The 27,867-nt window shown below is 35.3% G+C and overlaps 5 protein-coding genes and 1 long non-coding RNA gene across 7 annotated transcripts; 3 read left to right on the top strand and 3 right to left on the bottom strand.

Moving 5' to 3' along the window:
• Nucleotides 1-91: 91 nt before the first annotated feature.
• On the top strand, nucleotides 92-2,321 carry BNACNNG64930D. Its single transcript, XM_013874677.3, has one exon. The coding sequence runs from the start codon at nucleotides 1,647-1,649 to the stop codon at nucleotides 2,160-2,162; it is 516 nt and encodes a 171-aa protein (XP_013730131.1). The 5' UTR covers nucleotides 92-1,646; the 3' UTR covers nucleotides 2,163-2,321.
• Nucleotides 2,322-4,066: 1,745 nt separating this feature from the next.
• Nucleotides 4,067-6,216, bottom strand: LOC125592856. Its single transcript, XR_007328542.1, has 7 exons — nucleotides 6,125-6,216; nucleotides 5,841-5,928; nucleotides 5,669-5,762; nucleotides 5,228-5,369; nucleotides 4,996-5,095; nucleotides 4,815-4,906; nucleotides 4,067-4,722 (listed from the first exon to the last, which is right to left on the bottom strand). It is a non-coding gene; the product is annotated as an uncharacterized LOC125592856 (long non-coding RNA).
• A 4,670-nt stretch (nucleotides 6,217-10,886) lies between these two features.
• LOC106433865 (uncharacterized protein At5g03900, chloroplastic) lies at nucleotides 10,887-14,299 on the top strand. Of its 2 annotated transcripts, none has more exons than XM_048768364.1 (14): nucleotides 10,887-11,379; nucleotides 11,535-11,642; nucleotides 11,717-11,817; nucleotides 11,900-11,983; nucleotides 12,076-12,151; nucleotides 12,244-12,309; nucleotides 12,503-12,592; nucleotides 12,730-12,795; nucleotides 12,876-13,012; nucleotides 13,101-13,187; nucleotides 13,283-13,346; nucleotides 13,434-13,577; nucleotides 13,649-13,856; nucleotides 13,977-14,299. In XM_048768364.1, exons 1-13 carry the CDS (start codon nucleotides 10,984-10,986, stop codon nucleotides 13,838-13,840), a joined length of 1,611 nt encoding a protein of 536 aa, XP_048624321.1. In that variant the 5' UTR covers nucleotides 10,887-10,983; the 3' UTR covers nucleotides 13,841-13,856; nucleotides 13,977-14,299. The 2 variants fall into 2 exon arrangements, with proteins under 2 accessions (XP_048624321.1, XP_048624322.1); XM_048768365.1 differs by having other exon boundaries at nucleotides 10,888-11,379; nucleotides 13,697-13,856.
• Nucleotides 14,300-15,202: 903 nt separating this feature from the next.
• LOC106433864 (iron-sulfur assembly protein IscA-like 2, mitochondrial) lies at nucleotides 15,203-16,674 on the top strand. The gene is made up of 4 exons (XM_013874699.3): nucleotides 15,203-15,484; nucleotides 15,841-15,965; nucleotides 16,041-16,149; nucleotides 16,434-16,674. Exons 1-4 carry the CDS (start codon nucleotides 15,302-15,304, stop codon nucleotides 16,497-16,499), a joined length of 483 nt encoding a protein of 160 aa, XP_013730153.1. The 5' UTR covers nucleotides 15,203-15,301; the 3' UTR covers nucleotides 16,500-16,674.
• Nucleotides 16,518-19,755, bottom strand: LOC106433863 (ABC transporter B family member 29, chloroplastic). The gene is made up of 10 exons (XM_013874698.3): nucleotides 19,119-19,755; nucleotides 18,950-19,036; nucleotides 18,518-18,625; nucleotides 18,161-18,427; nucleotides 18,001-18,084; nucleotides 17,698-17,914; nucleotides 17,508-17,593; nucleotides 17,225-17,412; nucleotides 16,983-17,112; nucleotides 16,518-16,905 (listed from the first exon to the last, which is right to left on the bottom strand). The coding sequence occupies exons 1-10, from the start codon at nucleotides 19,701-19,703 to the stop codon at nucleotides 16,759-16,761; spliced, it is 1,899 nt and encodes a 632-aa protein (XP_013730152.1). The 5' UTR covers nucleotides 19,704-19,755; the 3' UTR covers nucleotides 16,518-16,758.
• Nucleotides 19,756-20,300: 545 nt separating this feature from the next.
• Nucleotides 20,301-23,524, bottom strand: LOC106433860 (signal recognition particle 54 kDa protein, chloroplastic). The gene is made up of 14 exons (XM_013874689.3): nucleotides 23,148-23,524; nucleotides 22,926-23,061; nucleotides 22,704-22,771; nucleotides 22,499-22,600; nucleotides 22,275-22,427; nucleotides 22,112-22,189; nucleotides 21,874-21,999; nucleotides 21,693-21,795; nucleotides 21,498-21,598; nucleotides 21,289-21,426; nucleotides 20,990-21,209; nucleotides 20,833-20,918; nucleotides 20,607-20,732; nucleotides 20,301-20,521 (listed from the first exon to the last, which is right to left on the bottom strand). The coding sequence occupies exons 1-14, from the start codon at nucleotides 23,301-23,303 to the stop codon at nucleotides 20,417-20,419; spliced, it is 1,698 nt and encodes a 565-aa protein (XP_013730143.1). The 5' UTR covers nucleotides 23,304-23,524; the 3' UTR covers nucleotides 20,301-20,416.
• Nucleotides 23,525-27,867: the final 4,343 nt, after the last annotated feature.

Below are 27,867 nucleotides of genomic sequence, written 5' to 3'. Positions count from 1 at the left end.
AAAGGAATCCCATCCTTCCTTCCTTCGTGAAATGTCTTTTTATTCACTAACTTCTAGTAATATTTCGTATACAACTTACCAGAACTATTCACATTGTTTTTTTTTTTGAACAAAAGGCTCACTATCACATTGTTATCTTATACGTTAAATAGCATACTGAAGTTATGTGTAAATAACTTTAATATTATGTATAATTAACTTTCATTTGCGTTAAACTATTTTCCCTTTACTTGTCTTAGCATACGATTCATAGATTGTATTTCTACTGAAAATCAGTTCTGCATGATTTATATAGAATATATGCCTAACTTCTACAACAATTACTTGACGACCTACAATAGTTACTTTGTTAGGGAAAATATTTGGTGTTAGTTTATTGCAAGGGCACCGGCTTATGGTAGATGTATCTTGTATAACTGATGTCACATGAATCAGCTAAATGTGATTAATTTAACATTTTCTATAACCGAAAATATGAAAATAATATAAGATTTCTATTTACAAGCCAAACACCCTAAATATTAATAATACAAGATCTGTAAAAAGAGTGTTGAATAGTCAAAAATGAATCAAAGCAAATCATCTGTTGATTTGGCCACTGAATGTGGACCGCTTGTGCTCTTTGAAGAAATTTTCCCAGGACATAAGCGTGGTAGCCAATTAGAGACAGTGACACCCATAGACACGCACTATTTTCTAAGTCTATGATCACTGCCTGAAAAACTAGTGCATTGCACTGAACATATGTATATATTGTCTTACATTTATTTCTCTATAACATTTAAACCTTCTCCTTGCATACGGTTTGGAAAAAAAATTCCGCATGCTGATATAACTTCTTTGCTGTTGTCCATGTTTGCTAGACATACATATACTGGAACTACTCTGTCGTTGACCTTGAAACAATACATAAATGAAAGTGAAACCACTGTGGCACAAACATTTGATTGGAACCACATATAGTTCTTATATACCCACCCATTAATTACTAATCATTTAATGGTTAACTTGTGTTGACTATTTACTTATTTACTTATCATCTTCTAGTTGCACCTTTACTTCTCAATGAGTCATTTCTACCGTACACGCACACATACAAATTATCACTTGACATCCTTTAACTATTCTGTGTTAAAAAAACAAAAAAAACTTTTAACTATTCTATATATGATGCATAGGTCATAGGTCATGGTGAAAAACAAAAAAAAAAACAATATCTAATACATAGGTCATGGTGAAAAACAAAAGTAACACCTTGCAAGACAACAATTGATCAAACAGTATAACTTGGGATCACATTGCTAAACATACTACATCAGCTGTCCTATAAAGTACCATGGTCTTGTACTCTTGAACCACTAACTCAATCTTATATTTCATAATAAAAAGAAAAAAGAAAAATCATATAGAGGAGGATACATAGAACAATGAACAAAATGCACCACCCCGACCACACCACTCCACCCACCATTTAAAAATTAAAAAGGACAAGAGGAAAGAATCAAATCAGGACCCACATGATATGGCACTAAACGTAACTTTAACGAAAATCCAAACACTCTTATATATATACAAATCTCCAAGCAAACAACAGAAAAAACAAAAGAAACAAACTAAAAGCAATAAAGAAGAAGAAGAACAAGAAGATGGGGAACTGTTTAGTAATGGAGAAGAAAGTGATAAAGATAGTGAGAAACGATGGGAAGGTACTTGAATATAGAGAACCCACAACTGTTCGTCACATCCTTACGCAATTCTCTGGTCACTCTCTCTTTGACAACAACAGTACTTGTCATCTTCTTCCCGATGCTAAGCTTTTCTGTGGTCGTGTCTACTATCTTGTCCCTACAACAATGAAAAAGAAAAAGACCAAAAAAGTAACGTTTGCGGATCCTGAGGTGGAAGAAGATGCAAGAGTACTAAGAGAAGAAGTTTTTGACACTTGTGAAAGCAACATCGATGGTGGTGACAATAAAAACGTGAGTGTTATGAGAATGAAGATCGTTGTGAGTAAGCAAGAGCTGGAGAAGCTGCTCCAAGGAGGGTCGGTTCACGAAATGGTGTACCAGACTCTTGAGAAGCAAACTTTGCTTTCTGATGATGATAATCTTGAATGTAATACAGGTTGGAGACCTATGTTAGATGGCATACCTGAAATCTGAATACTCCCACAAGAATAGAACAGATAGATCATAGATAATATATACAAAACAGTCTTGAGTTTGTTCAAGGACAGTTGTTTTTGAGGTTTTGTTGTATATAACCTTTGAAGCTATGTTATCAATAACCAATATTATATTAATGATGACAAGTTTTTTTTCTTTGTATGCACTTTGCATTTCTGTTTTAGATATCTTTGTAGCAAGAACACAAGAAGTAATCAGCAGCTAACACATACATAGAGTAAGAAAACTATTGATCTTAGACTTGTCTTATATTACGTAGATAGAGTCTGAAAGTCACCGTTTACCAGTGAAACTATAACAAATGAACAGTAAATTATTTTTAAATATAAGTACCACAAAATTCACAAAAATTTGAATAACACACGTATTTAATAGAACTAGGAGCATAGTCCCCGCGCAAGCGCGGGACCGAGTGCATTGTTATTGTGTTAAGTAGTTTGGTGTAGGGGATATTGTCGGGTGAATAAATGGTTAATGTATTGTGTAGTTTAGTGTAGGGGATGTTGTTGTTCGTTTTTTAAACATTTGTATTTTTGGCTTAACTTAGTGGTGATGAACGGAACATTCGATGTTACACAACTTCATTAGATTGATATAAGAATGAGCGGTGAATTCATATGTGTTGATACAGTTTTTTATAACGATTTTATCTATAATTAGTAGTATTAGCATATCCATGTTCAAAAGATGGTGTCATGGGATGGGTCAGGGTGAAATGAGTGAGTTGTTAGTATATTTTTGTTAAATGGTGTAAGGGAAATAATATAAAATTTGGTATTAAGAATTATGCAATTTAAAAGGGATTTTTTTTCTGGATACATGACCCGAAAAGGATATGTGTTAATCTTTTGCTTGTTGTTTTGTGTTTGCTATTTTGTTGCTAATTAATAATTTTGGTTTTGATGTATTATTTTTAAATCATGTTGATTTGAATGTAGTGGCAGCCAGTGTTATCCAGCTCCTTCATAATATATTTTTATCAATTTTTAAAATGGTTTGGCTATCCAACATGTTGGAATGTTTTTAGTTCTATTAAGTAATGAATATTTCATGAAGTTGATATACGTTTTCGTTGCTTTTGAACACCATTTAGCTTTCTTTCTAGTACGTTCTTCTTCTAATTTCCGCACAGTTACGTAACTATTCATAATGATTTATGGCTCATCTTATTGTACTGCATTAACTTTGCTTGCAACTAAACCTATTTATAGTATAAGGTCTAGGGTGCTTATGTGGTCAGTGGAGTACTAAATCTTTTGTAGGTAGTGGAAAATTATATCTAGTTTTACATAAACTTTTAACTGAGGAAGTTTGTATTTGATTGACCGGTCTTGCAAAAAGTTTTGTGAATCCGCTCAGTTGTACCATCCAGAGCCTCCGTAGGACTGTAGATAGACCCCAAGCACAAAGACGCCTTCATCTGCCATGATCATAAATTTTCGTCTAAATTCTTTATTTGAACCAATTTTTAATGTTCTTTCTAACTTTTGGTTCATTATGATTCAAATAAAAAAAACAAAATATCATGGCCAAAAACAAACGGATGCATTATGTTGTGTCTCTGATTAGAGCTTGATTTTGTTGTAATATTGAATTCATTTTTTTCTATTTTATGTAAAATAAGAAAACGGAACTGCTTGTCTAAACCAATCAAGCAATTAGTCAAATTTTTGTATATAATCTTCTTTTACAATTTTTTTTTAAACATGTGTGGATACTTTTTTACAAAAAAAAAAAAATGTAAAGTGGAGCAAATTTAAATATTGTTGTAGATGACTATACTTTTTGAAAACTAAATAATGTACATTTTAAATCTGTAAAACTAAACAAAATTTTATCCAAACTAAAAGAAAATCAAAATTATGAAATTTATGTTACTTTGAAATTAAATTTGTCGTCTCGGTTGTATATTTGTTAATTTTATGCATACAATGATAAAACCAAATTAAGTAATTCCTAAAGGATAATAAGGACAATTCAAACCAAGTGACAGAATCCGAGACACTTTATCTTACTTGGATGTGTGTGTATAATATGTGTGAATGGACGAATAAATGGGATTCAACTTTTTACCTAGTATGAGATTTGAGATTTATCTGTTATATACATGACTAAAAAAGTGTACATACAAAGATTGGCTCTCACCACTGATTCTAAGGAAGTATAAAATAGAGTAGTGGGAATTTAAAATACATACAAAGTTATTCTCATTCATACAACATGCAATGCATAGAATCCAAAAAGTATGTAGTGGGGATTTAAAATACATAATACTCGCACTCTGTCACTCCTACACATGCATTGCATTAAAAGTTTCCATCGGTTATGAAACATTCCGAAGCAGATTTCTTGATCTTGTGCCACTAAAAAGACATCCTCCTTGAAGAAGCTTGTAGGCACGCTATAAAAAGATATCTTGCAACACTGGATTTACTCCATAAAGTAGAACCAGCCATCCTAGGCACGCTTCTCTTGGTTGCCTCTTGCCACGTTTTCTTTAACTGCATAGTATGCTTCATCTTGTGTCACCCAACATCTTTTTTTCATTATCAGTGTAATCCCACACGAAGAAAGAAATTGATTCAATTCTGTCCGAACGAACAAAAAAAAACTATGATTGTTACGTACCTATTGAGTCACTGTAATTGAATCCAGAACCTCATAGTGCAGACCATTGGTCTGGTTGTAAAAATAGCCGGAAGCACTGTCAAGCATCCAATCTGTCACAACAGTATCAACACTACGTCAAATCATCTATAATTATGAATGAAAAGATTAAGAAAATTGTGAAACAAAAAGGTGAAAGAACCTGAGAGTGACTCAAAAAGAGGAAACCGTTGGGCTCAATGGTGATCATATTCTATAGAGTTTTAGGCATCAAAACTTATAATTCAGAAGTCCTCTGTTAACTGTGTTATACGACAATGGAAGAATCAGTCTCAGATGTTGCTTGGTTCAGCTAAGTTAAACAGCAAAACTTGTTGATGGGAGACATAACTGTAACAGGAGCAATCTTAAGATGATGGTGGAGAAATACTTACTGCGTAAACAATCTCTCTGGTAGCTAGAAGCATGCATTTCATACTGCAAATCAAATGCTTCGACTCGCTTTCGGAGCTCAAATATGTCTTTGTATGTGCATAGAATCTTCACAAACTCCTGGTGCGGCTTGCCATATTTTCTCTGCAACGCACTTGGTAATTGTTATATGAGTTGCCTTCATCAGAAAATCCTCACCATACCAAAATAAGATATATAATACACATCTCTTGGAATGAAAAAAATATGTATAGGCTAGACGATAGAAACCCATTTTAAGAGATGAACCTAAATTTAAGAAATTTTTTAATTTTCCAGGGGAATTTGGCTTGCAAGTACATAGATATGTGGTGGATGGATGTTTTTCTGAATTTTAGGATTAAAATTCATCTATGCCTATAATTTTACTCTGACCAAATCGCTTAAAAGGTATGTAAACTGACCTTGCTCAAACATAAGAAGTCCATTAATCACACATGACCTCTCATTTGATCACGACACATGTACTCTTTTTTTTCTTTTCTCCGTACTACTAAGCTGCACAATCATATAAATGGTGAGAGATCATTATCACAAAGCAGCAATTAAGAAAGAAATTTTCTTGATTAGCAATACCTTACGACAACCAAAATAGTTTTCTGCACAGAAACTATAACAAAACTGCAAGACTGGAGCTCATATACTTCTCAAGAAATACTCAAGTCTGTAAAAACATGAACAGCAAAGCAAAAGGTCATATAGATAACCTCATTAACCATGTGCTTCTTGGAATTAAACTGTGCAACTATGCAAGTAAGAGGATCAATGTGCTGGGTAATCACAGTCATATCAGTAAACTTATATGTATCCAATCTGAGATTCTAATTAACATATATCCCTAAAAGTACTCAATGGCAAACCTTGAGGATTCATCTTAGGCATCTGTTTCGTCCGCTCAAATTCATGATGCATCTTTGAGATGTCGTCATCTTCTGTAGAAAGCAAAACAATTTAATTTAACTGGGTGATAGACATAAAAAAAAAAAATGTGATGGGAGAGCATTCAGAAGAACTCACCATGACAGGAACAGAATAACCATCTCTGCAATGACACAAACAAATCGATCAGAATCTATCGATTATCCCTTATATATTAATTGAGGAACATTTGAAAAATTGTAACCTCAATTTTGTATTAATTAAAAAATAGTCCATCTTAGGTGTCAATCAATTAGGATGTTAGTTAAGGTGACGTGTCAGCTGCATAATCAATTGAGAAATTGGTGAGTCCATGATTAAATGCTAGAGAATGTGACCATATCCATCGATATTTAAAAAAAAGAGCTCATGTAATATAACGAAAGAAACACATAATTTAAAAACGATCAAACACTGTATAAACGAAGCGTTTCATCCCTAATAAAAAAAATTCATACAGTAAAGTTGATACTGTCTCGTGGCCACGTCTATCGAAAGTAATCTGTATGGTTCTGAAGCTTTTATTACTCTGAATAGTTTGCTAAGAAGACGTCATGAACAATAATTAGCGTAGACCATGGAACTGTCGATAGTTGGTTGCCATGGCGTCATGTATCGTGTCTAAGTCAGACGTTGGGATTAAGTGCTCATGTATCTGGTTCTAATTAAAAATACACAATCAAATGAACACGTTGGAAAGAAACCATAGAAGTTATGTCAATAGTGTTCTGTATATAACAGAGTTTTGATCAAGGTATAGCTGGTGGCCGGTTTATAATTTTAAGTAGAACCGAACCATATGTGAAATAAAACAGTCGGTATGAGTATCATTTGAATTCTCGCAAACCGGGATTTTGACATGGTTTATCGTCGAAAGTTGAATAAATTTGGCATGCACACTTCTGAATTATAAGGATATGGAAAAATAAATTGAATATGGTAAAACTTAATCCCCAAGGCTTGATTAAATATAGATTGGAGCACTTACGGAAAACTAAATATGTAATAATAATGGTATGATTTTTATGGCTTTTTTACAAAATAATAATAATAATAATGGTATGCTTTTTACTAGAAAAGATATTTTTACTTGCTAGAGGGTTCTAAAAAAATCTATGACGGCAAGTCCCTAAGTAAAATGGAAAACTTTCTCACCAAGGTAAAACATTCCATTTTTTTTAAGGGAATTTAGTTAATGTTTATTAAGTGCAATATTAGATTTTTTCTTAATCATCGACTCATTTAACCTAAAACATATTACTATAAAAAAAGATCGGTTTTCACCATTGGTTGAGCACATCATATTGCAACACTGCCAATAAGAACAAACAATCGATTCACAAAATATGTCATCTGTTACTTCTATTGTCGATTTGAAACCGTTCAAAACCAGCTGGACGATCAAGGTGAAGGTTATTCGATTGTGGAAACAAACAACTGGTGGTGGTGGTGAGACCATTGATATGGTTCTGTGCGATGTTAAGGTTTGGATGTTTTTTTTAAAAACATTTCCCATGTACTATTATAGGGGATATGCATGCATCTCTTGACATAATTCTTTCTCCGTTTTATACACAGGGAAATAAAATTCATGCTTCAGTGAAGAAGGAGTTGGTGGCTAAATACGATCCCTTCCTGAAAGAAGGACACTCAAACATGTTCATCAATTTCTCTTTGCTGCATTCTGTTGGTTCGTATAGAACAACAACGCATCCTTACCGGATTAGTTTCCTATCCAAAACCTGTGTCTTACCCAGTGAACAACTGCCGGGGGATCTTTGCGGATTCCAACCCGTGAAGTACAACGAAGTGCTTGACGGCAGTCTAAATCCGGATTATTTAATTGGTTAGTGTCTTTTATAAAAACGTACTCTTTATTGCACCACTTATTAGAGCTTACAAAATAAACCGAATCGTATATATGCAGATATAATCGGCCATATTGTTAAGGTTAGTCACATTGAACATGTTAATGTCAATGGACAGGAGACAGAGAAACTCTGTTTGGAATTGCGAAACTCCGAGTAAGTGTTTTCATTTTATTTGATCGAGACCTTCTATTTCGTTAATATAATTGTTTTTTTTTCTAATGTTATTATTTAATATTTTCTTTAATTTCAGTGATGAAAGAATTCCATTGGTGCTGTGGGGAAATGCTGCATGTGATGTTAATTATGCAATCCAGGTGCGCAGCGAGTACACAACCATATGTGTCTTGCGTTTTGGAAAAATCAACGTGTGGAATGGTAATTATAATAATGCGTTTTTGTTTACTATTAATTCATAAATTATTAGGAGCTTAAAATTAACGTATCAATTGATCGTTATAACAGGAGAACTATGTGTCAGCAATGCTTTTAATATCAGTGATATTGTATTGGATCCGGCGATGACTGAGGTTAACAATTTCCTTGCTAAGTATTCACGCTTTTTTTATGCCTCTATCAGTTAATTTATTTTTATGATATGCACATTCGGTAACAAGGAAAGTTTCAATGTCTTGGCTGATATTATATTTGATGGATTTGAATAATTAGTTTGCCAGAGGATGATCTCCCTTTAGCCATTGTGGAGTCACAGTATGAAGCTTTGGTAAACGGTTCCTCAGATGGAGATGCTTCCTTCCGCCCTACACCTAGAAAAACACTTGCGGAGGTTTTACAAACAAAACAGGTTTTTTTATTTTTTCATTACTTTGCAATATACTTTGAAAAATTTAGGCCACTAACAACTGTGTATAATGTAGGTATCGGTTGCATTTGGTTGTGCTTGATAACACAAGCAACACTAAGATTGTGTTGTTTGATAATCATGTTGCTCAACTACTCAATCAACCATTGTTACATGTTGGTGGACCATCCGATAAACTGGAGGTTGTAATCTTACGGTTGCGTCGTACATAATTTTAATGTGGAATCTCCAGTTCTGATCTTTTGTTTGCAATTTTGTAGATTGCTCAAACAGATGTCCTCCTACACGCGCTTAACACTGTAGTTGGTAAAACATACCTCTTCAAGATAGGAATTGAACGAGAGAATCTACTCAACAAACACCAATCGTACCCGGTCTTAAAGCTAATCACAGACAAGAATTTGTTTAACCGGTATCAGGACATTGGTTGTACGAATGTAAGCTAGCTTTTTTTGGTTGGTCTCATATTTTACAAAGGATTTTGTATTATTTTTTTTCATTCTATACGTTCGTTTTCTTCAGGCAGCTAAAGACACCAACATTAATAATATGGACATTCACTCTGATTCAGCAGATATGTCAGATTCTTTTGCTATGAGGCCTGCTAAACGAATAAGGGCCTTGAACAGGGACTTGGGTGAGAGCAATGGTCAGAATTCGGGATCAAACTGTTTCAGTTCCGTCATGATCAAGAAGGAGAAAGTTAGACAAAAGTGGCTAAAATTTGGTTTAGTTTCTAGAGATATTAAGGCTTTCGATTTATATAGCCGAAAATTATTTTGCGTTGTTTCAAAACCTCAATCAAATACATGTCTGGGTTATCTACATCTTACAAGGACAGATTGGAAGCAGGCAATATGAAATTTTCAGAATCAATACTCATTTCAATATCAGATCCGAAAACTATAATAACTAATTTTTTATTGGGAAATAGAGACTAACCTTAGCGCGTTCCATCTTGATCGAAGAAGCGAATTTCCTGATGTATAGATAGTCGGACAGTAAAAAGTCGAACCTTGATCTGCTGCTATCTGAGATGTTAGATAGTCTATGAAGAAATTTTGCGGAGGAATGCGAGAGAAAAAATAAAAAAACCGACAAAATGAGTGAGGAAATGATGCATCGTAGCTGGATTTACTTTAGAGGATATGATTCCGACTTTATTTTTTTGGGCTCCATTTATTAAAAATAGATGCATTTTATTTAGCTCATTATCTCAGAAAAGGCTATTGAGATCCGATCTAATAAACTCACTAAAAGGCCTTTGGCCCATCAGTCCCCTCAGTCAGTTCAATAACCATATCACATAAAAATATGCTTCATCTTGCCCATTATGGTTAAATAAAAATAACCAAGTAGAACCAAAATGTAATCTGTCGATAAAACAAACTATCAAAATATTGAATCATGTCCAGTTTAAAAAATCTCAACTTCATTGCCTGCAGGTCTTATCCTAGTAATAACTACTAAAACACACAGAAGAAAGTTTTAAAACTGACATCATCGTGAGACATAACGTCGATTGGATAAACCGGGCCGGATCCAAAACCGAGGTCGAAACCCATGAACCCAGATCCACTACATAAACCGGAGAGAACTGCCTCGTGATCTTCGAACCCCATAAAGGAAGAGAGTTGGTTAATAAAAAAATATAACCCGGGTGGGTCCCACAATATGCCACGTGGACATGCTTAGAAGAGAGCAAAAACTCTCCTATTATAATATAGATTGAAAAATATTAAATTGAATAATACTATACTTTAATTTTTATAGAAAAAAATTACAAATACTTTGTCTAATAACAATTTTTTTTAAAAAAAATTGATGACTTAGATAATTGAATAACACTAATTTAATGGGAATTTTAATTCTTTCCCATTTCAAGATTCAATTTCCTCACCAAAAAATAGGTAAAAAATAGTCTATGAAACAATAACCGGGAAATTTATAGGAGGTGTACCGACCGGTTTGAATCGGTTATGGGTTCGCTGCTCTACTTCGTGGCCTTGGGGAAAAATCCGAAAGCTAACGATTTTGAACCATACAAACATCTCTCCCATGGCGGAAACTCGAAACTCGTAACTAGAGAAGAGGAAGCTGTAACTAGAGAATGGCTTGTGTCTCGACATGCTTACTCATCTCCCCTAGGCTAACTCAATCGGAGCTCTCACCAAAAAAGCCTCTGATTCGACTCAGATCTCCCTTTCCCGGCGGAAAGCTAACGGAGAGGTCCCCGAGCAGTCGCCGGAAGTTCAACAACCGTCGAATCTCGGTGGTGAGGGCGGCGAGCATAGATAATAAGCTCAGCGGCGGCGCAATCAGACCGGGAGGATTGGTTGAGAGCGACAAGATACCGACGGATGTCCGAAAACGAGCTATGGAAGCTGTGGACGAGTGCGGCCGAAGAGTCACTGTCGGTGACGTGGCTAGCAGAGCTGGTCTGAATGTTACACAAGCTCAGAAAGCGCTTCAAGCTCTCGCCGCGGACACTGATGGGTTTCTCGAGGTACTTGATATATAAAGTTTTGATCTTTATGTGTGTTTATGATGTTTCATTCACATTGAGATAAAGCATTGATCTTTATGTGTTTTATGTTTCATGCGGCATGCCCATTGCGACAAAGCATTGATCTTTATGTGTATCATGTTTCTTCATTTAAGGTCTCAGATGAAGGTGATGTGCTTTATGTATTCCCAAGGGACTATCGGTCTAAGCTAGCTACCAAGTCGTTAAGGGTACAGATTGAACCCTTTCTTGACAAGGCAAAGGTATTGTCTTTTGCTGTAATTCAAATCGATTTGAACTTTGAATTGTTACTTATATCATCTGAGGTCTCTATCAGGGTGCTGCTGACTATCTGACTCGTGTCTCATTTGGCACTGCGCTTATTGCGTCTATTGTTATCGTCTACACAACAATTATAGTCTTGATTTCAAGCAGAAGGTGTGTGTGTGTGTGTGACTTGTTGTATTATCATTATGGACAGTGGCAGTACACTAACCTTTTTTTGGATTTGGTTTTAAAGTGAGGATGATAATCGTCAGAGGAGACGTGGGCGAGGATATGATTCTGGATTCAATTTCTATATCAATCCTATCGATTTATTTTGGTAATTTGATCTAACTCTAACCAATAGAGAGATATAATTTGATATAATGGGAAGCTTCTAGTGATGGTTCTAGTATGTTTTTTTTATGTAAGGTATTGGGATCCCAACTATTACAGAAGGCGGCGAGCTCGAGAAGATGAAGGAAAGGGAATGAATTTCATTGAATCTGTAAGCTTTCATGCTTTTTGCTATATGTTTCTTCCTAAGTTGCTGCTGAGTGTTAGTGACTTTGGATTAATTATTAATGGTTTGTTTTGTAGGTTTTCTCCTTTGTGTTTGGAGATGGAGATCCAAACCAAGGAATTGAAGAAGAGAGGTGGCAGATGGTAATGTGCAGTGCTCTAACCTACTCATGTTCTTTTTCTTCATGTGCTTGAACCTATTCAAGTCTTTAGTTCCCTTCTGTGGAAAACATCTTAGATGATGTTATTATGTTAAAATGAGATTTGAATATGAAAAGATCCATCATTCACATAATGAATTGCTAGTGATGTACTCGCTTCTTTCACCTATTTGCAGATTGGGAGGTATATAACTTCTAGAGGAGGTGTTGTTGCAGCTGACGAGCTTGCTCCATACCTTGATGTGTCATCTTCCAAGAGTGCCACGGTATGTTTTGCTTATTAATTCTTGTTGTATGTGGAGCTAATGAAAACTAACTTTATATGCTGCTAGCTGTCTTTCTGCTAGTCCCTTTGTTCTCGTTTACTTGTCAGCTTCTTAGGTTTTATTTTTAATGTTTACAGAGCGATGAATCCTACATTCTTCCTGTTCTTCTTCGGTTTGATGGTCAACCAGAGTTGGATGACGAGGTATACAAATTTTTTCTTTTTGGTTGCTTTATATATGATGCCAATGTTACTCATATTAAAAAGTATTTTCTGTTGTGTAGGGGAATATTCTGTATCGCTTTCCATCGCTGCAACGCACAGCTTCTGGATCTAGTAGAAGAAAGGAGTACGTGGGGAAATGGTTTGACTTTGTTGCAGATATGGAGAAGTTCTTCAAGGAGAAAAAATGGCAATTTAGGTTCTTATCATTCTCTCCTCCTGAAAAGTGTTTAATTGCTTTTTGTGGTTGGTTCAGTTGGTGATAATGGAATCTTGTTTCTTCACAGTAAAACTAGTTCATCCGAGAGAGCTTTGGTCGTTGGTCTAGGTGCTTTTAATCTCTTTGGTGTCATTGTTCTGAACTCTTTACTAAAGTAAGCCCCTCCTAGATTATACTCTTGTGTGTGTGTGTGTTTGATGCATACACCTCTAATGCAACCTTTTTTTTTTTTTTTGCCTTTGTTTTCAGAGAGATGGCTGTCACACCAAGTGGGTTTCTTACATTTGTTAAGAACATTTATCCACTACTTCAGGTGTAACTTCGTTTCTGTTCATATGGGTACTTCTTTTTATCAAACTGTTTCCAACTTCTATTGACTCTTGTACAAACGACCATGCAGGTATATGCAGGTTCATTCTTTGCCATCCCTTTGATTCGGTGGTTTTCAATCAAGAGAAAGAATGACCAGATAGAGAGTAGAAACAAAGCTCGGCTACAGTTTGCACGAGCACTTGAATCTCCTGATATCGCTCTCCGACGTAAGGTAGGCACTCACTCTCCAGTGGTTATATATATATATATATCTAGGGAGAATGAACTCTGAAATAAATACAGGTAAATGGGAAACTATGTAATAACGCCTTTGAAACTGATGCAATGCAGCTACTAAGTGCAAGGGATATGGCTCAGAACACAGTGATAGGGAAGGAGAGGATAGTGTATACAACAGATAAAGATATGATTGAACAAGACTATGAGGCAGAGGAATGGGAGAGACGATTCCGTGAGGTGGAAAAATCAGATTAAAAAAATGTGGAATCAGGTAATAAAGTGAGAAGAGATACAGCTTCACATTGTCTTTAGCTTGCAACTAGTAATAGTTCTATAATGAATGACGTGCATCTATTAATTTGACTATCTCAATTTTGAATTTTGATTCCAGGGAACTCACACTTGATACGCAACACAGAACTGTCTCAGTAACCCACTTGGACACTGCGGATGAGAGAAGCCATGGTACATACATATATAGACATTGTTGCTCTCTTTGAGACAGAGAAAGTCATTTGGTTTTCATAGGGTCTCTTAAGTTAAAGAACTAACACAACCATACCTGCACGCTTGGTCTTGTACTCTTGTTTATATGTTATATGGCATTCAAGAGAATTATCCCTGCTTGTTCCGGGAGTTACCAAAAAAAATATGCAGTAGAAGATTAATGTACAGTGATATGTATGTATATACAAAATTCCATTTTCTTGCTCATGAGAATATTCATTTCTCTGTCTTTTCTTTCGATGTGATTGCCATTGGAGTGAGGTTTAAGAGGTTTTAATGTATATATAAAGGACGAAATTGGTTATAAAACAAATTAGTGGGGTCGATTTAGAAAAATATTAGAAGTTGTGGGGGCAGTATAGAAACAAATTACGTGGAGGCTCCCAGGAGAAGCGTGGTGACCAAATCCTCCGTCTCTCGCCTCCTCCATCATCATCATTAGGCCTGGGCAAAATAACCGGAACCGAGAAACCGAACCGGAACCGAACCGAAATACCCGAAACCGGAACCGGACCAATACCCTCAAATATCCAAACGGTTCCTATATTTTTATATCCGAAATAACCAAACCGAACTGGAACCGAACCGAGAACCGAACGGATACCCGAATATATAAAAATATTAATTATATATACATATAACATCATTAAATATATATTTTAAATTTAAAATTCTATTAAAAGTATCTGAAAATAGTTTATGATAACTAAATTATTATAAAGTATCTAAACTACCCGAAAGTATCCGGATAGTTTTATCTGAAATATCCAAAGTAATCCAAAATATCCAATATCCAGAGTAATCCAAAATATCCAAAATTTTTATGTAAATCATCTTAATTATTTGATATTTTACCTTAAATAACCGATATTTTATCCAAATTATCCGAACTACCCGAACTATCCGAATTCGAACCGGATCCAAATGAGAACCGAACTTTTTCCGGATATTTTCCGGTTCCTACATTTACTATCCGAACCGAACCGAACCCGAAACTATCCGAACCGAACCGAACCAAAAATAGGTCAAGTACTAAATGGATCCTCTAGCCCCTATCCGAATTACCCGAAACCCAAAATACCCAAACCGAACCGATCCGATACCCGAAATGCCCAGGCCTAATCATCATCATCATCTCCAGAGAGCTTTAAAGATTTGTCTTGTATGGCGAGAAAGCTCTAAATCAGAGAGAGAGATTGTGAAAAGAAGATGTCTAGATCTCTGGTGAAGCGTTTTGTACCCTATGTGTCTGCTCGTATAAGGGAGAATCATCGGATGCTTAATTATTATTGTTCTTCCGCTTCTTCTGCTCTCAAAGAAGCTTCGTCTTCTTCTTCCCAATCTGAATCTCCTTCTCTCGAAGCTGTTCATCTCAGCGAGAATTGTATCCGGGTATGTCATCTTCTCCAATTTAACAAGTTCACAACAAAACTTCCAATGGAAATGGGAAGAAAAAAAAAAAAAGGAATATCTTTTTCGACCTTAATTGCTTGACTTGAAATAATGATATTATGAAACATGGGAGGTTCGGTTCGGTTCGGTTCTGTTCGTATGAAGTTAGATAATTTTCTTTCCAAAGATATACACATTTGGCTATGTGTTGAATTTGTGGTCATGAACATATCTGTCTGTAACGAATTAATGAAATTTCGTTAATCCGTGACTTTCTGGATAAAAACCTTATTCGGACAGACATTTAATTGTGTGTGTGTGTGTGTTTTGTCTTATTTTTTTTTTGTTTTGGTCAGAGAATAAAAGAGTTACAATCGAGTGAACCGGAGAAGAAGCTGCTTCGATTGGGTGTAGAAACTGGAGGCTGTTCTGGTTTCCAGTACGTCTTTGAGCTTGATCATAAAACCAACCCTGATGACAGGTTACTTTCCCTCATTGATTCTCCAGTATTGCACAAGCTTGTTTATTTTTTATAGCTCTTCTTAAACATTCTCAGGGTTTTCGAGAAGGGCGGTGTCAAACTGGTTGTAGATAATGTCTCCTATGACTTTGTCAAAGGCGCTACTGTTGATTACGTTGAGGAGCTCATCCGTTCTGCTTTCGTGGTAAATCCCTTGTCGAGACTTATAATCTATAGATAGCTAGCTACTACCATCTTCGACTCTTTTCTTTTTCATCACTTGCTTTTTTACCGGTAGTGGAATCATTCTTGTATGTTTGGTCTGAGTTAAATGGAGTCCATTAGCCAGTATCATATGTAACATGTCTTCCTTGTGACCTGTGTTTTTCGAACATGGAGAAGATATAATCATGTTTTGTACATATCAAAAGACGTCCATTACCATTTTCAAGATTTTCGTTTGATCTTTGATGCTTGCTCTGTGTTCAGGTAGCTGAGAACCCAGCCGCAGTGGGTGGATGCAGTTGTAAAAGCTCCTTCATGGTGAAACAGTGAATCCATTCTTCTTTTACATGACTAGAAACCATATTTGGTCTTTTGTTTATTTACTTGTACAATGTCTCACAAGTTTTTGTTATGTATCATCATCAAAAAAATATACAAAAAAAACTCTGTAGGCTTCTTCTAGCTCAACAAAATCATATGTTCAATCCTATTTTTTATATAATAATGGAATTGATTTACACAAAGACGAAAGTTGTATCTTCTCTTTATATATACACAACAGTTGATCTCTACCTGCTCTTCATAGATCTTAAATCACAAATCCAGCTGATGAAAGCGAGTCCTTGTGAGTAACTAACAGAGAAGACCGACTTAACTCCTTCAGCTTTCCCTTCTCCAACAAGAACACCCTCTGCGCCATCATCACTGTCTCCAGTCTATGTGCAATCACAATCACCTGTAAATAAATGCAAAACTTCAGAACTCTTAAAATGTTTGTTTAGAAGAGAAGAGCTGGGATGCTTTGTTGTTTACCGTATGGTCTTGCATCACACGTTCCAGAGCTTGTCTGACTAGCAACTCCGACATACTATCCAATGCTGATGTCGCTTCATCCAAAATCAGTATGGATGAGTTCTGATTAAGCGCTCTTGCTATAGCTAGTCTGCACATTTTGCCATTGTTAACAACAACACCACAAGCACCTGGATTACTAAACCCTGAAGAGCAAAAGAAAGAAGCAATCACTGAGTTTTAATCACTTTTTTCAGACCAACCTTTGCCTCTGGCCTCCGCTTAAGCTTGAACCCCTGGGGCCGATTCCTGTGTTGTATCCCTCTGGTAGGTTTCTGATAAACTCATCAGCGTTTGCAGTTTTTGCAGCGAGCTCAACTCTCTTCATGTCAATACCTGTAGTGAGATCTCTGTACCCAATGTTCTCAGCAACTGTCCCTGTAAACAGAGTCTTGTATATGTAGTAGACAAAGATAAAGCAAGTTACTACGATGAACCATTATAAACAACCTCTCAAGGATAGTATTATTGAGGAGTGGAACTTACGATGTCCTGTGAAACCAGACCAACATGCTGCCTCAAACTCTCCAGTTTGATATCCTTGATGTCCTTTTTGTCAATATAGATCGAGCCTACCAAAGTAAAAAAAAAAAACAAGAAACTCAGCTGAGATGACAAAAAAATAATTTATTTCTAAAAGATTGTGACAAGTGAAAGAAACAAGAGTTGTGTGTACCAGAGGAAGGTTCGTAAAGGCGGAGAAGCAATTTGATGAGCGTTGTCTTCCCTCCACCAGATGGACCAACAAGAGCAATAGTCTCTCCTGCTTTGATATGAAGATTCAACCCATCTAAAACAGGAAGCATCTCTTCTCCATACTTAAACGAAACATTGCACAACTCAACCTCGCCTACAACCTTTTCAAGTTGAATGGCTCCAGGTCTCTCTATCACCTAATTTTCAAAACACAACCAAATCACTTTGCATTGTGCTTTGCACATAGACCAAAAAGTACAAACCTCTAAATTGGTAGTACTACCTTCGATTTTAAGGAGGCTAAATCAAACAAACGTTCTATTGCTGGCTCTCCTTGTTTCAATTCATTATATGCTTTTCCAAGATCCTGCATCATTCTTTTAGATTCACAATCCCAATAAGACAGCTCCTTAAAAGTAATAGAAGCTTAAGCAGATGTATACCTGGACAGGCTCGATCAAGAAAGCTAAGGATGTCATAAAGGACACAATCGCCCCGGCGCTTAACGAGGAGCCTGCAAGTGTCACCGCTCCAACACAAAACACGGACAAAGATCCGAGATAGATAACTTGAACGATCTGAGGGATAAGCGACTTCATTTTCTTCTTCTTAAAACGTTCAGATAGATCAGCACTAGCAAACCTCTGGAACCTCACAGTCTCGGAAACCTCTGCGTTATTAGCCTTCACAAACAAAATCGCAGGAAGCACCTGTCGATAAACAAAAGCATCCACTTTAGTTAAGAAAAAAAAACAAACTCAAAGTTGAAGAACAGAGGAATCAGAGACTAATAATAATACTTCATTTAAGTAGGCGGAGAGCGAAGCAGAAGCAATCTGAGCTTTTCTTGATATCTTGCGAAGCCGATCACCAAGAAACGCTATGACTAGCGCAACAGATGGGATCACCTAAGAAAATCAAAACAAAGAAACTTCATAAACGCTTATGAAACAAAAAGACAATACTTAGGTACACAGTTCGAGTGACCGTTGGGATGAAACTAATATTACCTGACCATACTTACAAAACAATTAAACAATACTTACTAGAGGTCATTAGCTCAACTGAAAAGGACCCTGGCCATTGTGTCAAGGTCCTTTTCAGTTAGGGTGACTGCCAAGACGAAACTAATATTACATGTTGTGGTTTCGGAACTTGGGGATTAAAGCTTCGGCCGAACCTACTGGTAATTCAAAAATAAAATAAAATAAAAGACAATAATTTTCACTAACCATTGCAGAGACTAGTGTGAGTAGAGGACTTGCAACAACCATATGTGTAGCCATAGCAGATATCTGGAAAGCACTGGGCACAACTGTCTGCAGTTAAGAGTACTTTATAGTCAGTTAAAAAAAAAAAAGGAACTTTTTAGTAAAGTAATGTTTTTTTATTATTACACACGTTGAGTAGAGCATAGATAGTGTCGGAAACTTCAGAAGCCTCGGCGGTGATACGATACGCGATATCTCCCGACGAGATCCCACTCCCGCCTTCGAAGAACTCCAGCTCCCTCTCCAGCACTCTCCTATACGCGAAAACGCGGATCTTGTAAACGGAGTTGAGAGCAGCCTCCCAGAGATACGCTTGCTGGAGGTAGCCGGCGACGACTCTGGCGAGGAACAGAGCGGCTAGAGCGAGAGCAGAGTTTCTGAGCTTTAAGGGGGACGCGGCGTTGGCGTTGAGGCTGGAGGTGAAGGAGCCGATCCTGGGGATGATCTGAGAGAGGGAGACCACGGAGACGAAGCTGCATAGCCACCCGGCGAGGATGGTTTTGGATTCGGATTGGAGATAGGGTTTAACGTTTTCGAAGGGTTTTAGCGAGTTGATGATGGTTGTGTTGGCGCGAGTAAGGAAAACAGAGGATTTTCTGGAGCTCGGAGATGGTTGGATTGAGAGTTTGTGAAAGAGAGGTGAGCTCCGTCGGTGGCACAGTGGTGGCGGAGGAAGGAGGTAACGCGGCGTCGTTGGGCGGAGGAGAAATGGCATTTTTTTTTTCTTCTCCTACTCGAAACAGAGAGAATTAAACCAAATCAAATAAACGTTAGATTTCAGTTTGGGGTTGACAATTAACCGGGATATGGTTTACTTCGAATTTTGGTTAATTCGGTTAGCAATAGAGGGTTGTAATGGGTTTGAAACAGTATTTTTAAAACCGAACGGACCAGTAGTTAGATCATATTCAATTATGAACCGAAGATTGGATCTAATAACTGGTTCGATCATGAATCAGTTAAGTAATCGGATTGGATCTAAATGCTATTGATATTGAATTTTATAAAAATTATTAAAATTATCGAAAATATATAAACTATGATATATTTTAATTATGTATCATATTTACTAATTTTTCTGTTAAATTTTTGTATTTAAAAAATATTGAATCGTGTTTGGTTCGATCAAACTATATTAAACTGTGATCTAAATAATTATCTGGTTTCGATCCGGTTTTGAAAATATTGGTTTCAAGCCCAAAGATGCTAGCGGGCTGGCCTCTCAAATGATTTTAATAACATTTTTATATATTTTTTGTTATAAAATCCAAAAGAAAATTATGTATATGAGAAATTAATGTCATTTTGCATATTGGTTTGAATTATATTTTTATGCATTAGATATTTGAAATTAATTTAAGTTTCAATATTACAAAATCATTTTAGAGTTTGTACTAAGTGTTCTCAAAAGACTGAAACAGCTTTGTTTTAGTTGCCAAAGCCACGAGGACCAGGATTGCTTGATGCAGACTCTACAAACTTCTTTCTTGAGTCCACCTTTCTCTTCCTCCTCCTCGCGGTTCCAGGTGGAGCCTGATAAAGATTCATTCATTCACAAGAATTCATTAGACTCTGTTCACAATGTGAAAGGTGAAGAAGAAGAAGAAGAAGAAGAAACCTTTTGTTGTGCTTTCAGTGCGTCCTCGAGCGAGCTCAATGCAGGAATGGATCCTCCTTCCATTGCTCCCATCAAGTTCTTCATCTTCACTCTCATTTGGAATATTTGTGCTACAAGTTGGCTCACCTTAACAACAACAACAACCAAACACAATATTGAATCTTCTTCTTTTCTTGTCTGAGATCTGAAACTAGCTTCTGAGTGTGAGAGAGAGAGAGTTAGTTACCTGTTGTTCTGTCTTTCCCGACTCTTTAGCAACTCTTTTCCTTCTCTCTGGGGATTCAGCTAGTAACTCTGGCTTCTCCCTTTCCTCTGCCCAACGCAATCAAACGACAATAAGACAATGTTTTGTATTAAATGAAATGAGAAGAAAGAGAAACAACCAGGTGTCATGGCTTCGATCATTGCTTCCATGATGACAAGACTCTTCTCAGCTTCTCGTATCTGCGCTGGACTCACTTTCCCCATTCCCGGAATCATTCCAAGAACTCGTGTCATCGAACCCATCTTCGCAACAGCACGCGTCTGCTTTAGGAAGTCGTTGAAGTCGAACTTTGCACTCATTATCTTCTTCTGTAGATCTTCCGCATCTTCTTCACGCATCTATTATATATGAAAACACACATCAGCAAGAGCGAAAGAAAGAGAGTTTTGATTGCCTAGTAGTTGTTTTTTTACTCACAACTTCTTGTGCCTTCTCTACAAACGAGAGCACATCTCCCATTCCAAGAACTCGACCAGCCATTCTATTGGGATAGAAGGGTTCAAGATCCTCCATTCTCTCTCCACGTCCTACCAGTTTTATCGGCTTTCCAGATACCTAGTAAAGCAATTTGCACTCAATATATAACATTACAGTAAAAAAATGTATAGTAAGGAGAAGAATGAAACCTCCTTGACACTCAAAGCAGCACCACCTCTTGAATCACCGTCTAGCTTCGTCAAAATGGCTCCTGTGATTCCTATCTCTACATTGAACGTCGTCACCAATGCTGCGGTAAAAAAATACCAAAAAGTTAAAGAGTTTTTTAATACATCAGATCCTAGAAATCAAGAAACTAATACATGCACAAGTGAGTTGAGTACCTGCAGCTTCTTGTCCAGTCATGGCATCAACAACTAGCAACACTTCTGTGGGATTCAAAACTTTCTTCACGTCTTTTAATTCATCCATCATCCCTTTATCTATCTGTCACAGAGGGACAATTTCATGACTAAAGAGCATTGTGATACAGATAACTCCACAAAGAAAGAAAGAAAGATTTACCTGAAGTCTCCCTGCAGTATCCATAATAACAATATCCACATTGTTCTTTTTAGCTTCTTTTAGTCCCTCCTTAGCTATATCTGCAGGTCTTACTTCAGTCCCTGCTGTATAAACCGGCACACTAACCTGACACAAAGAAATCATCAGCAAAAAAAAAAAACATTTGTTTATGAATTTGAATATCATCACATGTTCATACACACTGCACATGGTGATTTAAAAGTTCAAATCTCAATACCTGTTCACCTAAAATGACAAGTTGATCGATGGCAGCAGGTCGGTACACATCTCCAGCAATAAGCATGCAAGTTTTTCCCTATAAAATATGATGCAATTATAATAAATGTCGGTATAATTTGACAGAGAGTAACAATCCCATCAAAATCTTCAAAAAGCATTACCTGCTTCTTTAGGTAACAAGCGAGTTTAGCACAAACGGTTGTCTTCCCAACTCCTTGGAGTCCAGCCAACAAAATTACAGTAGGACCAGACTTAGAAAACTGTAGCTCAGATACTTCTCCACCCATCAGTTTCACTAGCTCATCATGTACAATCTGCAATAAAACTCTAATGGATCACAGATCCGGAGCAAGCTTAAGACAACAGGTTCATTGCTAGTATTTACCTTGACCAACTGCTGGTCTGGTTTGACTCCTCGGATGACACCCATTCCAACGGCTTGGTCACTAACAGACTGAACAAACCTTCTAACAACTGGGAGGCTCACCTGTTAGACAAAGAAAACCGCCGTAAGCAACTAAAAGTTACTACTTTTACACTGCCTTCTCTACCTAGTGAAACAGAACCCAAAAAAAAAAAAAACTACTAACATCTGCTTCAAGTAGAGCTCTTCTGATATCCCTCATTGGCTCAGCTATATTCTCCTTTGTCAAGACCTCTGCAATGTTCATATGATCATCAATCAGCTAGTGGAAATTTTTGTACATTATTTACAACAGTTTTGCTAATATATGAACAAACTGCTTATCTTCACTAATCTTCTCACTCCTTAGCAAAAAAAAATTACATTAAAACAGAAGAAACCGTCGAACCTTCTCCTTTGAGTTTGGTCCAAGCAGCCTCGAGCCCACTAGTCAACTGACCAAACATCTCCGCCCTCACTTGGCTCCTTCTGTAACTTCTTCCATGTCCCACTGTCTTCGATTTCACCCAACTCCATATCTCCCTCTTTAACTCAACATACAAACCAACCAACACTAATTAATAACCACAAAACTGAGGAAAAAAGAAACAAGCTGGAAGACAGCAAGTACCGTGGAGGTGTTCTTAGAAGAGAGAGAAGCTGAATTGGTGATTCCGGTGAATGCTGAACGAAACGTAGCTCTGCTTGTCAGACTCCCCGTGCTAGTCTGAGTATAAGGAACTCTATTGTTCACCGAGAAACGGCTCGAAAATCGCAGAGCCTCCATAAGTAGTGAAGTGATAAGTGATCGAGGAAGCTCAAGAACTTCGTCCCACTCTTAGTTTTATCCTTTTGTTGCAAAGAATCAAACTTTGATTTGCTCCGTTTTATCCTTTCAGTGACGTGTCCGATTAACAGCCCCGTCGATGTTATTCATTTAACAAACAATACGCCGCCGTTTCTAAAACCTTTGTTATTTGATATCTAAGCAACATTGTTGCTTAGAGCAAGATAATTAGAAATTTCAAACTGTTCAGAGCTCTTAAATAAAGTTTCTAACCAGTACATTTTGATGATATAATTTTTTTTTTTTTAAATGTTAAATTTATGGACCAAAACCTAGTTTAAAGATTGCCCACTCTCACCCACGGCGACTTAACACCACCACCTTAAATACTGTTAATGATATATTGGTTTTCTTTGATTTTGGCCTTTGAGGTTGACTGTTTGTGATTTTTCAAACATTTTTTTGTTTTTGTTTTTCTAAAAATCATACTTTTACCGATCGAGATTTTGATAAAATAGATTCCCAAAAAAAAATAAAAAAACTAGATTTTATAAGTAAACTACCAACTTACAACCAAAAATCAAAAACCATGTTTTCTTGGTTTTCTTAAGAATGTACGTGTCTTACATTTTTTTTTAATTTCTTATTAAAATATTTATATATTTATGTATTTATGTATTAATATAATAAAAATTAATAAGAAAAGATTAAAGTGATACAATAAAGCTTTTTTTGAGGTTGACTGTTTGTGATTTTTCAAACAATTTTTGGTTTTTGTTTTTCTAAAAACCATACTTTTACCAATCAAGTTTTTGATAAAATAGATTCTCAAAAAAAATAGGAAAACCAGATTTTATAAGTAAACTACGTACTTACAACCAAAAATCAAAAACCATATTTTCTTGGTTTTCTTAAGAATGTACGTGAGTTTTACATTTTTTTGTATTTCTTATTAAAATATTTATATATTTATGTATTAATATAATAAAAATTAATAAGAAAATATTAAAGTGATAAAATAAAGCTTTTTCTGAGGTTGACTGTTTGTGATTTTTCAAACATTTTTTTGTTTTTTTTTCCTAAAAACCATACTTTTACTAATCAAGATTTTGATAAAATAGATTCCCAAAAAAAAAATAGGAAAACCAGATTTTATAAGTAAACTACGTACTTACAACCAAAAATCAAAAACCATATTTTCTTGGTTTTCTTAAGAATGTACGTGAGTTTTACATTTTTTTGTATTTCTTATTAAAATATTTATATATTTATGTATTAATATAATAAAAATTAATAAGAAAATATTAAAGTGATAAAATAAAGCTTTTTCTGAGGTTGACTGTTTGTGATTTTTCAAACATTTTTTTGTTTTTTTTTCTAAAAACCATACTTTTACCAATCAAGATTTTGATAAAATAGATTCCTAAAAAAAAAAATAGGAAAACCAGATTTTATAAGTAAAATACGTACTTACAACCAAAAATCAAAAACCATATTTTCTTGGTTTTCTTAAGAATGTACGTGAGTTTTACATTTTTTTGTATTTCTTATTAAAATATTTATATATTTATGTATTAATATAATAAAAATTAATAAGAAAATATTAAAGTGATAAAATAAAGCTTTTTCTGAGGTTGACTGTTTGTGATTTTTCAAACATTTTTTTGTTTTTGTTTTTCTAAAAACCATACTTTTATCAATCAAGATTTTGATAAAATAGATTCCCAAAAAAAAATAGGAAAACCAGATTTTATAAGTAAAAACTACGTACTTACAACCAAAAATCAAAAACCATATTTTCTTCTGTTTTTATGTTATAAATAATAGATTAACTCGTGGAATGAGTGTATATATTAGTGAGATATCTATACGAAGTGAACAACAAAACAACACATTACAAACTAGTTTCATTTATTTTGAACATTGCAGAGGTCTTGACAAACGAGAATATTGTTGAGCCAATGAGGGATATCAGAAGAGCTCTCCTTGAAGCAGATGTGAGTTGTGTTTGTTCTGTTTCACTAGGGTGTTTCCTGTAGAGAAGGCGATGTGAAAGTAATTTTTAGTCTAACAGGTGAGCCTCCCAGTTGTTAGAAGGTTTGTTCAATCTGTTAGTGACCAAGCCGTTGGAATGGGTGTCATTCGAGGAGTCAAACCAGACCAGCAGTTGGTCAAGGTAAATACTAGCAATTAACATGAGATACCAAAAGCATGCCTAATAAATAAGAGAAGAAGAAGAAATATAGCATTCTATTGGTTTTTGATCTCTTATTTGAGTTATCTAGTCTCTAATAAACCTAAACTCCCATAGACTGAAGCTAAAACATTGGTTTAGTTAATCTTGAGCTTTCTAGTCTCTCACTCGTTTTTTTCAACTTCTATCTAGTGTTTCCATCAGAAAAGTTTAATTTTGATGCTTCTTTAGTTGGCTATCCTCGAGCTTCATCTTCTAAAGATATCAATCTTTGCTTTTATGAATTGGGCAAAGTTTTCGAAAGGAATGAAGATTGGAGCTTTGCATGATTGTTCTTACGGTTTAGTACAATTTAAGAATAAGTGTTTTGACAAAGGTTGTATCTGAAACGTCAAGATCTTCTTGGTAAAATTCACATCCAGCGAAAAGATTGAAAATTTCAAAGGAAACATCAGTGACCTGAGAGATGAAAAATACAAATGAATGATGCTTTGGTTGCTTTGTTAAATCGGGTTTTTTTGACTCACCGGAAATCTATCAATGGCGGTTCCGGCGAAGAAACAACATGGAAGGAGATGGTTCTCTTCTGTGCAAGTTTTGTTCACTCGCTATATGCTTTTCGTATTAGTTAGTGTGTATGCCTCTAAACACATTGCTACAAGTTTTGTTTACATTAAGGGGTTTTATGGGGTTTTGTTTGTTTGTTTGACCATTGATGAACCTCTCATGGCCAGTGAACTATGGTTTAACTATTGAAAGATTGTGCCTTTGTAATGACAATTAAGTTTTTGCGTTTGCGTTTTTCATTGACTTGGTTTGTGGAAAGATTCTGATCGATTATGAATTACATATGTAACAAGTTTAATCTAACAAATCCTAAATCAATTTGAACTTTGAATTTATAGTCGACATCATGTACATTGGTTCTTAAGTTTCTGGTTGATTCAAATGATTTTGGTCACTAAGCAGAGAGAGAGAGAGAATATCATAAGCTGTGTTGATGGGTCACTAAATGATGATGACTAGGTAAGGTTGTGGAGAATGTCCACATTCTTTGAAATGTAATTACAAATGTGTGCTTCTAATTTAGAAAGAATAAAGATAATATTTATAAATGCCATGTTGTGATTCTAAGAAACAGATCATGCAATCTTAGGTACAGATAATCCTTTATGATCTCATTATTGGTTCATTGATTTTTTAATTTTTTTATTTTCGCTTGCAACCTTTTTCCTTCTTTAATTTGGAAAAGAATTTAGCTTCGCTTTGATGATGATGAGTCTTTCCTCCTTATTCTTTTTTTAGGAACGATAAAAATATTAGGTCCCAAAATATTATGTTGTGAAAGACCATCTTCCGAAATATTTTTTTGAAACAATATTTATTTGTATAGTATAGGCAAACTTCAAGTGAAAATACATTCTGAAATTATATGATCATATTAATAAATACTAACATAGGATTAGACACAACATGATTTTTGTAAGTTTATATGATATATTTGCCTGAGATGATGATTTAACTGATTGATGACAATTTATCTGAGCTGTATGAACTTTTTTAAGAGTTTATATGATATATTTACCTGACATGATAATTTATCTGAATTATATGAATTTTGTAACTATTTTTTCTCATTAAATTGAATGCAAATAAACATTAATGGATTTGATTAATAAGGTGTTAAAAAAGTGGTGGGACTCAGTGTATAACAACTCAAAAGGATTCTTATGCTCAAATGCATTATTTAAAAGCTAGTTGAACCTAGAGCTCACTCTATGTTCATATCACATATGAATCACATCACATGGCTCATCATTGTTTCAATGACGTGATAACTAAAGTTGTAATGATCTACTCAACAACGAGTTTTAGTCTATATGGACCACCATCAGCTTTAATTAATTTTTCATCCGGTAACTAGATTTGTGATAAATTGAGCTAATTATTATGGAATTTTGTAAAGTAATAGATGAAATTCATTCCTACATATTTTCTAAAGTAATAGATGTTCATACACTATATATTATAAAGGAAGAAATGTTTCTTTAAGATATAACCTTAGCAGAAAAATTGAAGTTCAATCATCTGTTCTAGAATACTTTTCTCATAACTAAAACTGGCATTATTATTTTTCTTATAATGTCATTTAGTAGATATAAACATTCATTTTGAAAAATAAACATCCTTTTCGAATTTTCAAAACTTACCCAAGTACAAAGAAATTAAACCCAATAAAATAGTTCCTGATTTAAAGAAAAAAACCCAATATATTTATTTTGCTTTCTATCAATGATTAAACTGTACTATCACTCATTGTTGTCATTATTTTTCTTTTCTCTTGAAGCAACAATATTTCACGAGTTCCAT

This window comes from Brassica napus, chromosome C9, assembly GCF_020379485.1.
Source record: "Brassica napus cultivar Da-Ae chromosome C9, Da-Ae, whole genome shotgun sequence".
Classification (NCBI taxonomy): Eukaryota; Viridiplantae; Streptophyta; class Magnoliopsida; order Brassicales; family Brassicaceae; genus Brassica; species Brassica napus.
The sequence above is the reverse complement of the archived record's forward strand: the minus strand, read 5'-3'. Positions and strand labels throughout refer to the sequence as shown.

Excerpts from the sequence above, each read along its gene's own strand:
- BNACNNG64930D (XM_013874677.3), top strand. The coding sequence starts at position 1,647 with ATGGGGAACTGTTTAGTAATGGAGAAGAAAGTGATAAAGATAGTGAGA.
- LOC106433865 (XM_048768364.1), top strand. The coding sequence starts at position 10,984 with ATGGCTTGTGTCTCGACATGCTTACTCATCTCCCCTAGGCTAACTCAA. Across the intron at positions 11,984-12,075 it reads AATCCTATCGATTTATTTTG|GTATTGGGATCCCAACTATT; the intron begins GTAATTTGATCT and ends TTTTTATGTAAG. Across the intron at positions 13,347-13,433 it reads ACATTTATCCACTACTTCAG|GTATATGCAGGTTCATTCTT; the intron begins GTGTAACTTCGT and ends ACGACCATGCAG.
- LOC106433864 (XM_013874699.3), top strand. The coding sequence starts at position 15,302 with ATGTCTAGATCTCTGGTGAAGCGTTTTGTACCCTATGTGTCTGCTCGT. Across the intron at positions 15,485-15,840 it reads TCAGCGAGAATTGTATCCGG|AGAATAAAAGAGTTACAATC; the intron begins GTATGTCATCTT and ends TGTTTTGGTCAG. Across the intron at positions 16,150-16,433 it reads TCATCCGTTCTGCTTTCGTG|GTAGCTGAGAACCCAGCCGC; the intron begins GTAAATCCCTTG and ends CTCTGTGTTCAG.
- LOC106433863 (XM_013874698.3), bottom strand. The coding sequence starts at position 19,703 with ATGCCATTTCTCCTCCGCCCAACGACGCCGCGTTACCTCCTTCCTCCG. Across the intron at positions 18,626-18,949 it reads TCACACTAGTCTCTGCAATG|GTGATCCCATCTGTTGCGCT; the intron begins GTTAGTGAAAAT and ends TGATTTTCTTAG. Across the intron at positions 18,428-18,517 it reads TCTCCGCCTACTTAAATGAA|GTGCTTCCTGCGATTTTGTT; the intron begins GTATTATTATTA and ends GTTTATCGACAG.
- LOC106433860 (XM_013874689.3), bottom strand. The coding sequence starts at position 23,303 with ATGGAGGCTCTGCGATTTTCGAGCCGTTTCTCGGTGAACAATAGAGTT. Across the intron at positions 22,000-22,111 it reads TTGTCATTTTAGGTGAACAG|GTTAGTGTGCCGGTTTATAC; the intron begins GTATTGAGATTT and ends TCTTTGTGTCAG. Across the intron at positions 21,599-21,692 it reads GACTGGACAAGAAGCTGCAG|CATTGGTGACGACGTTCAAT; the intron begins GTACTCAACTCA and ends TTTTTACCGCAG.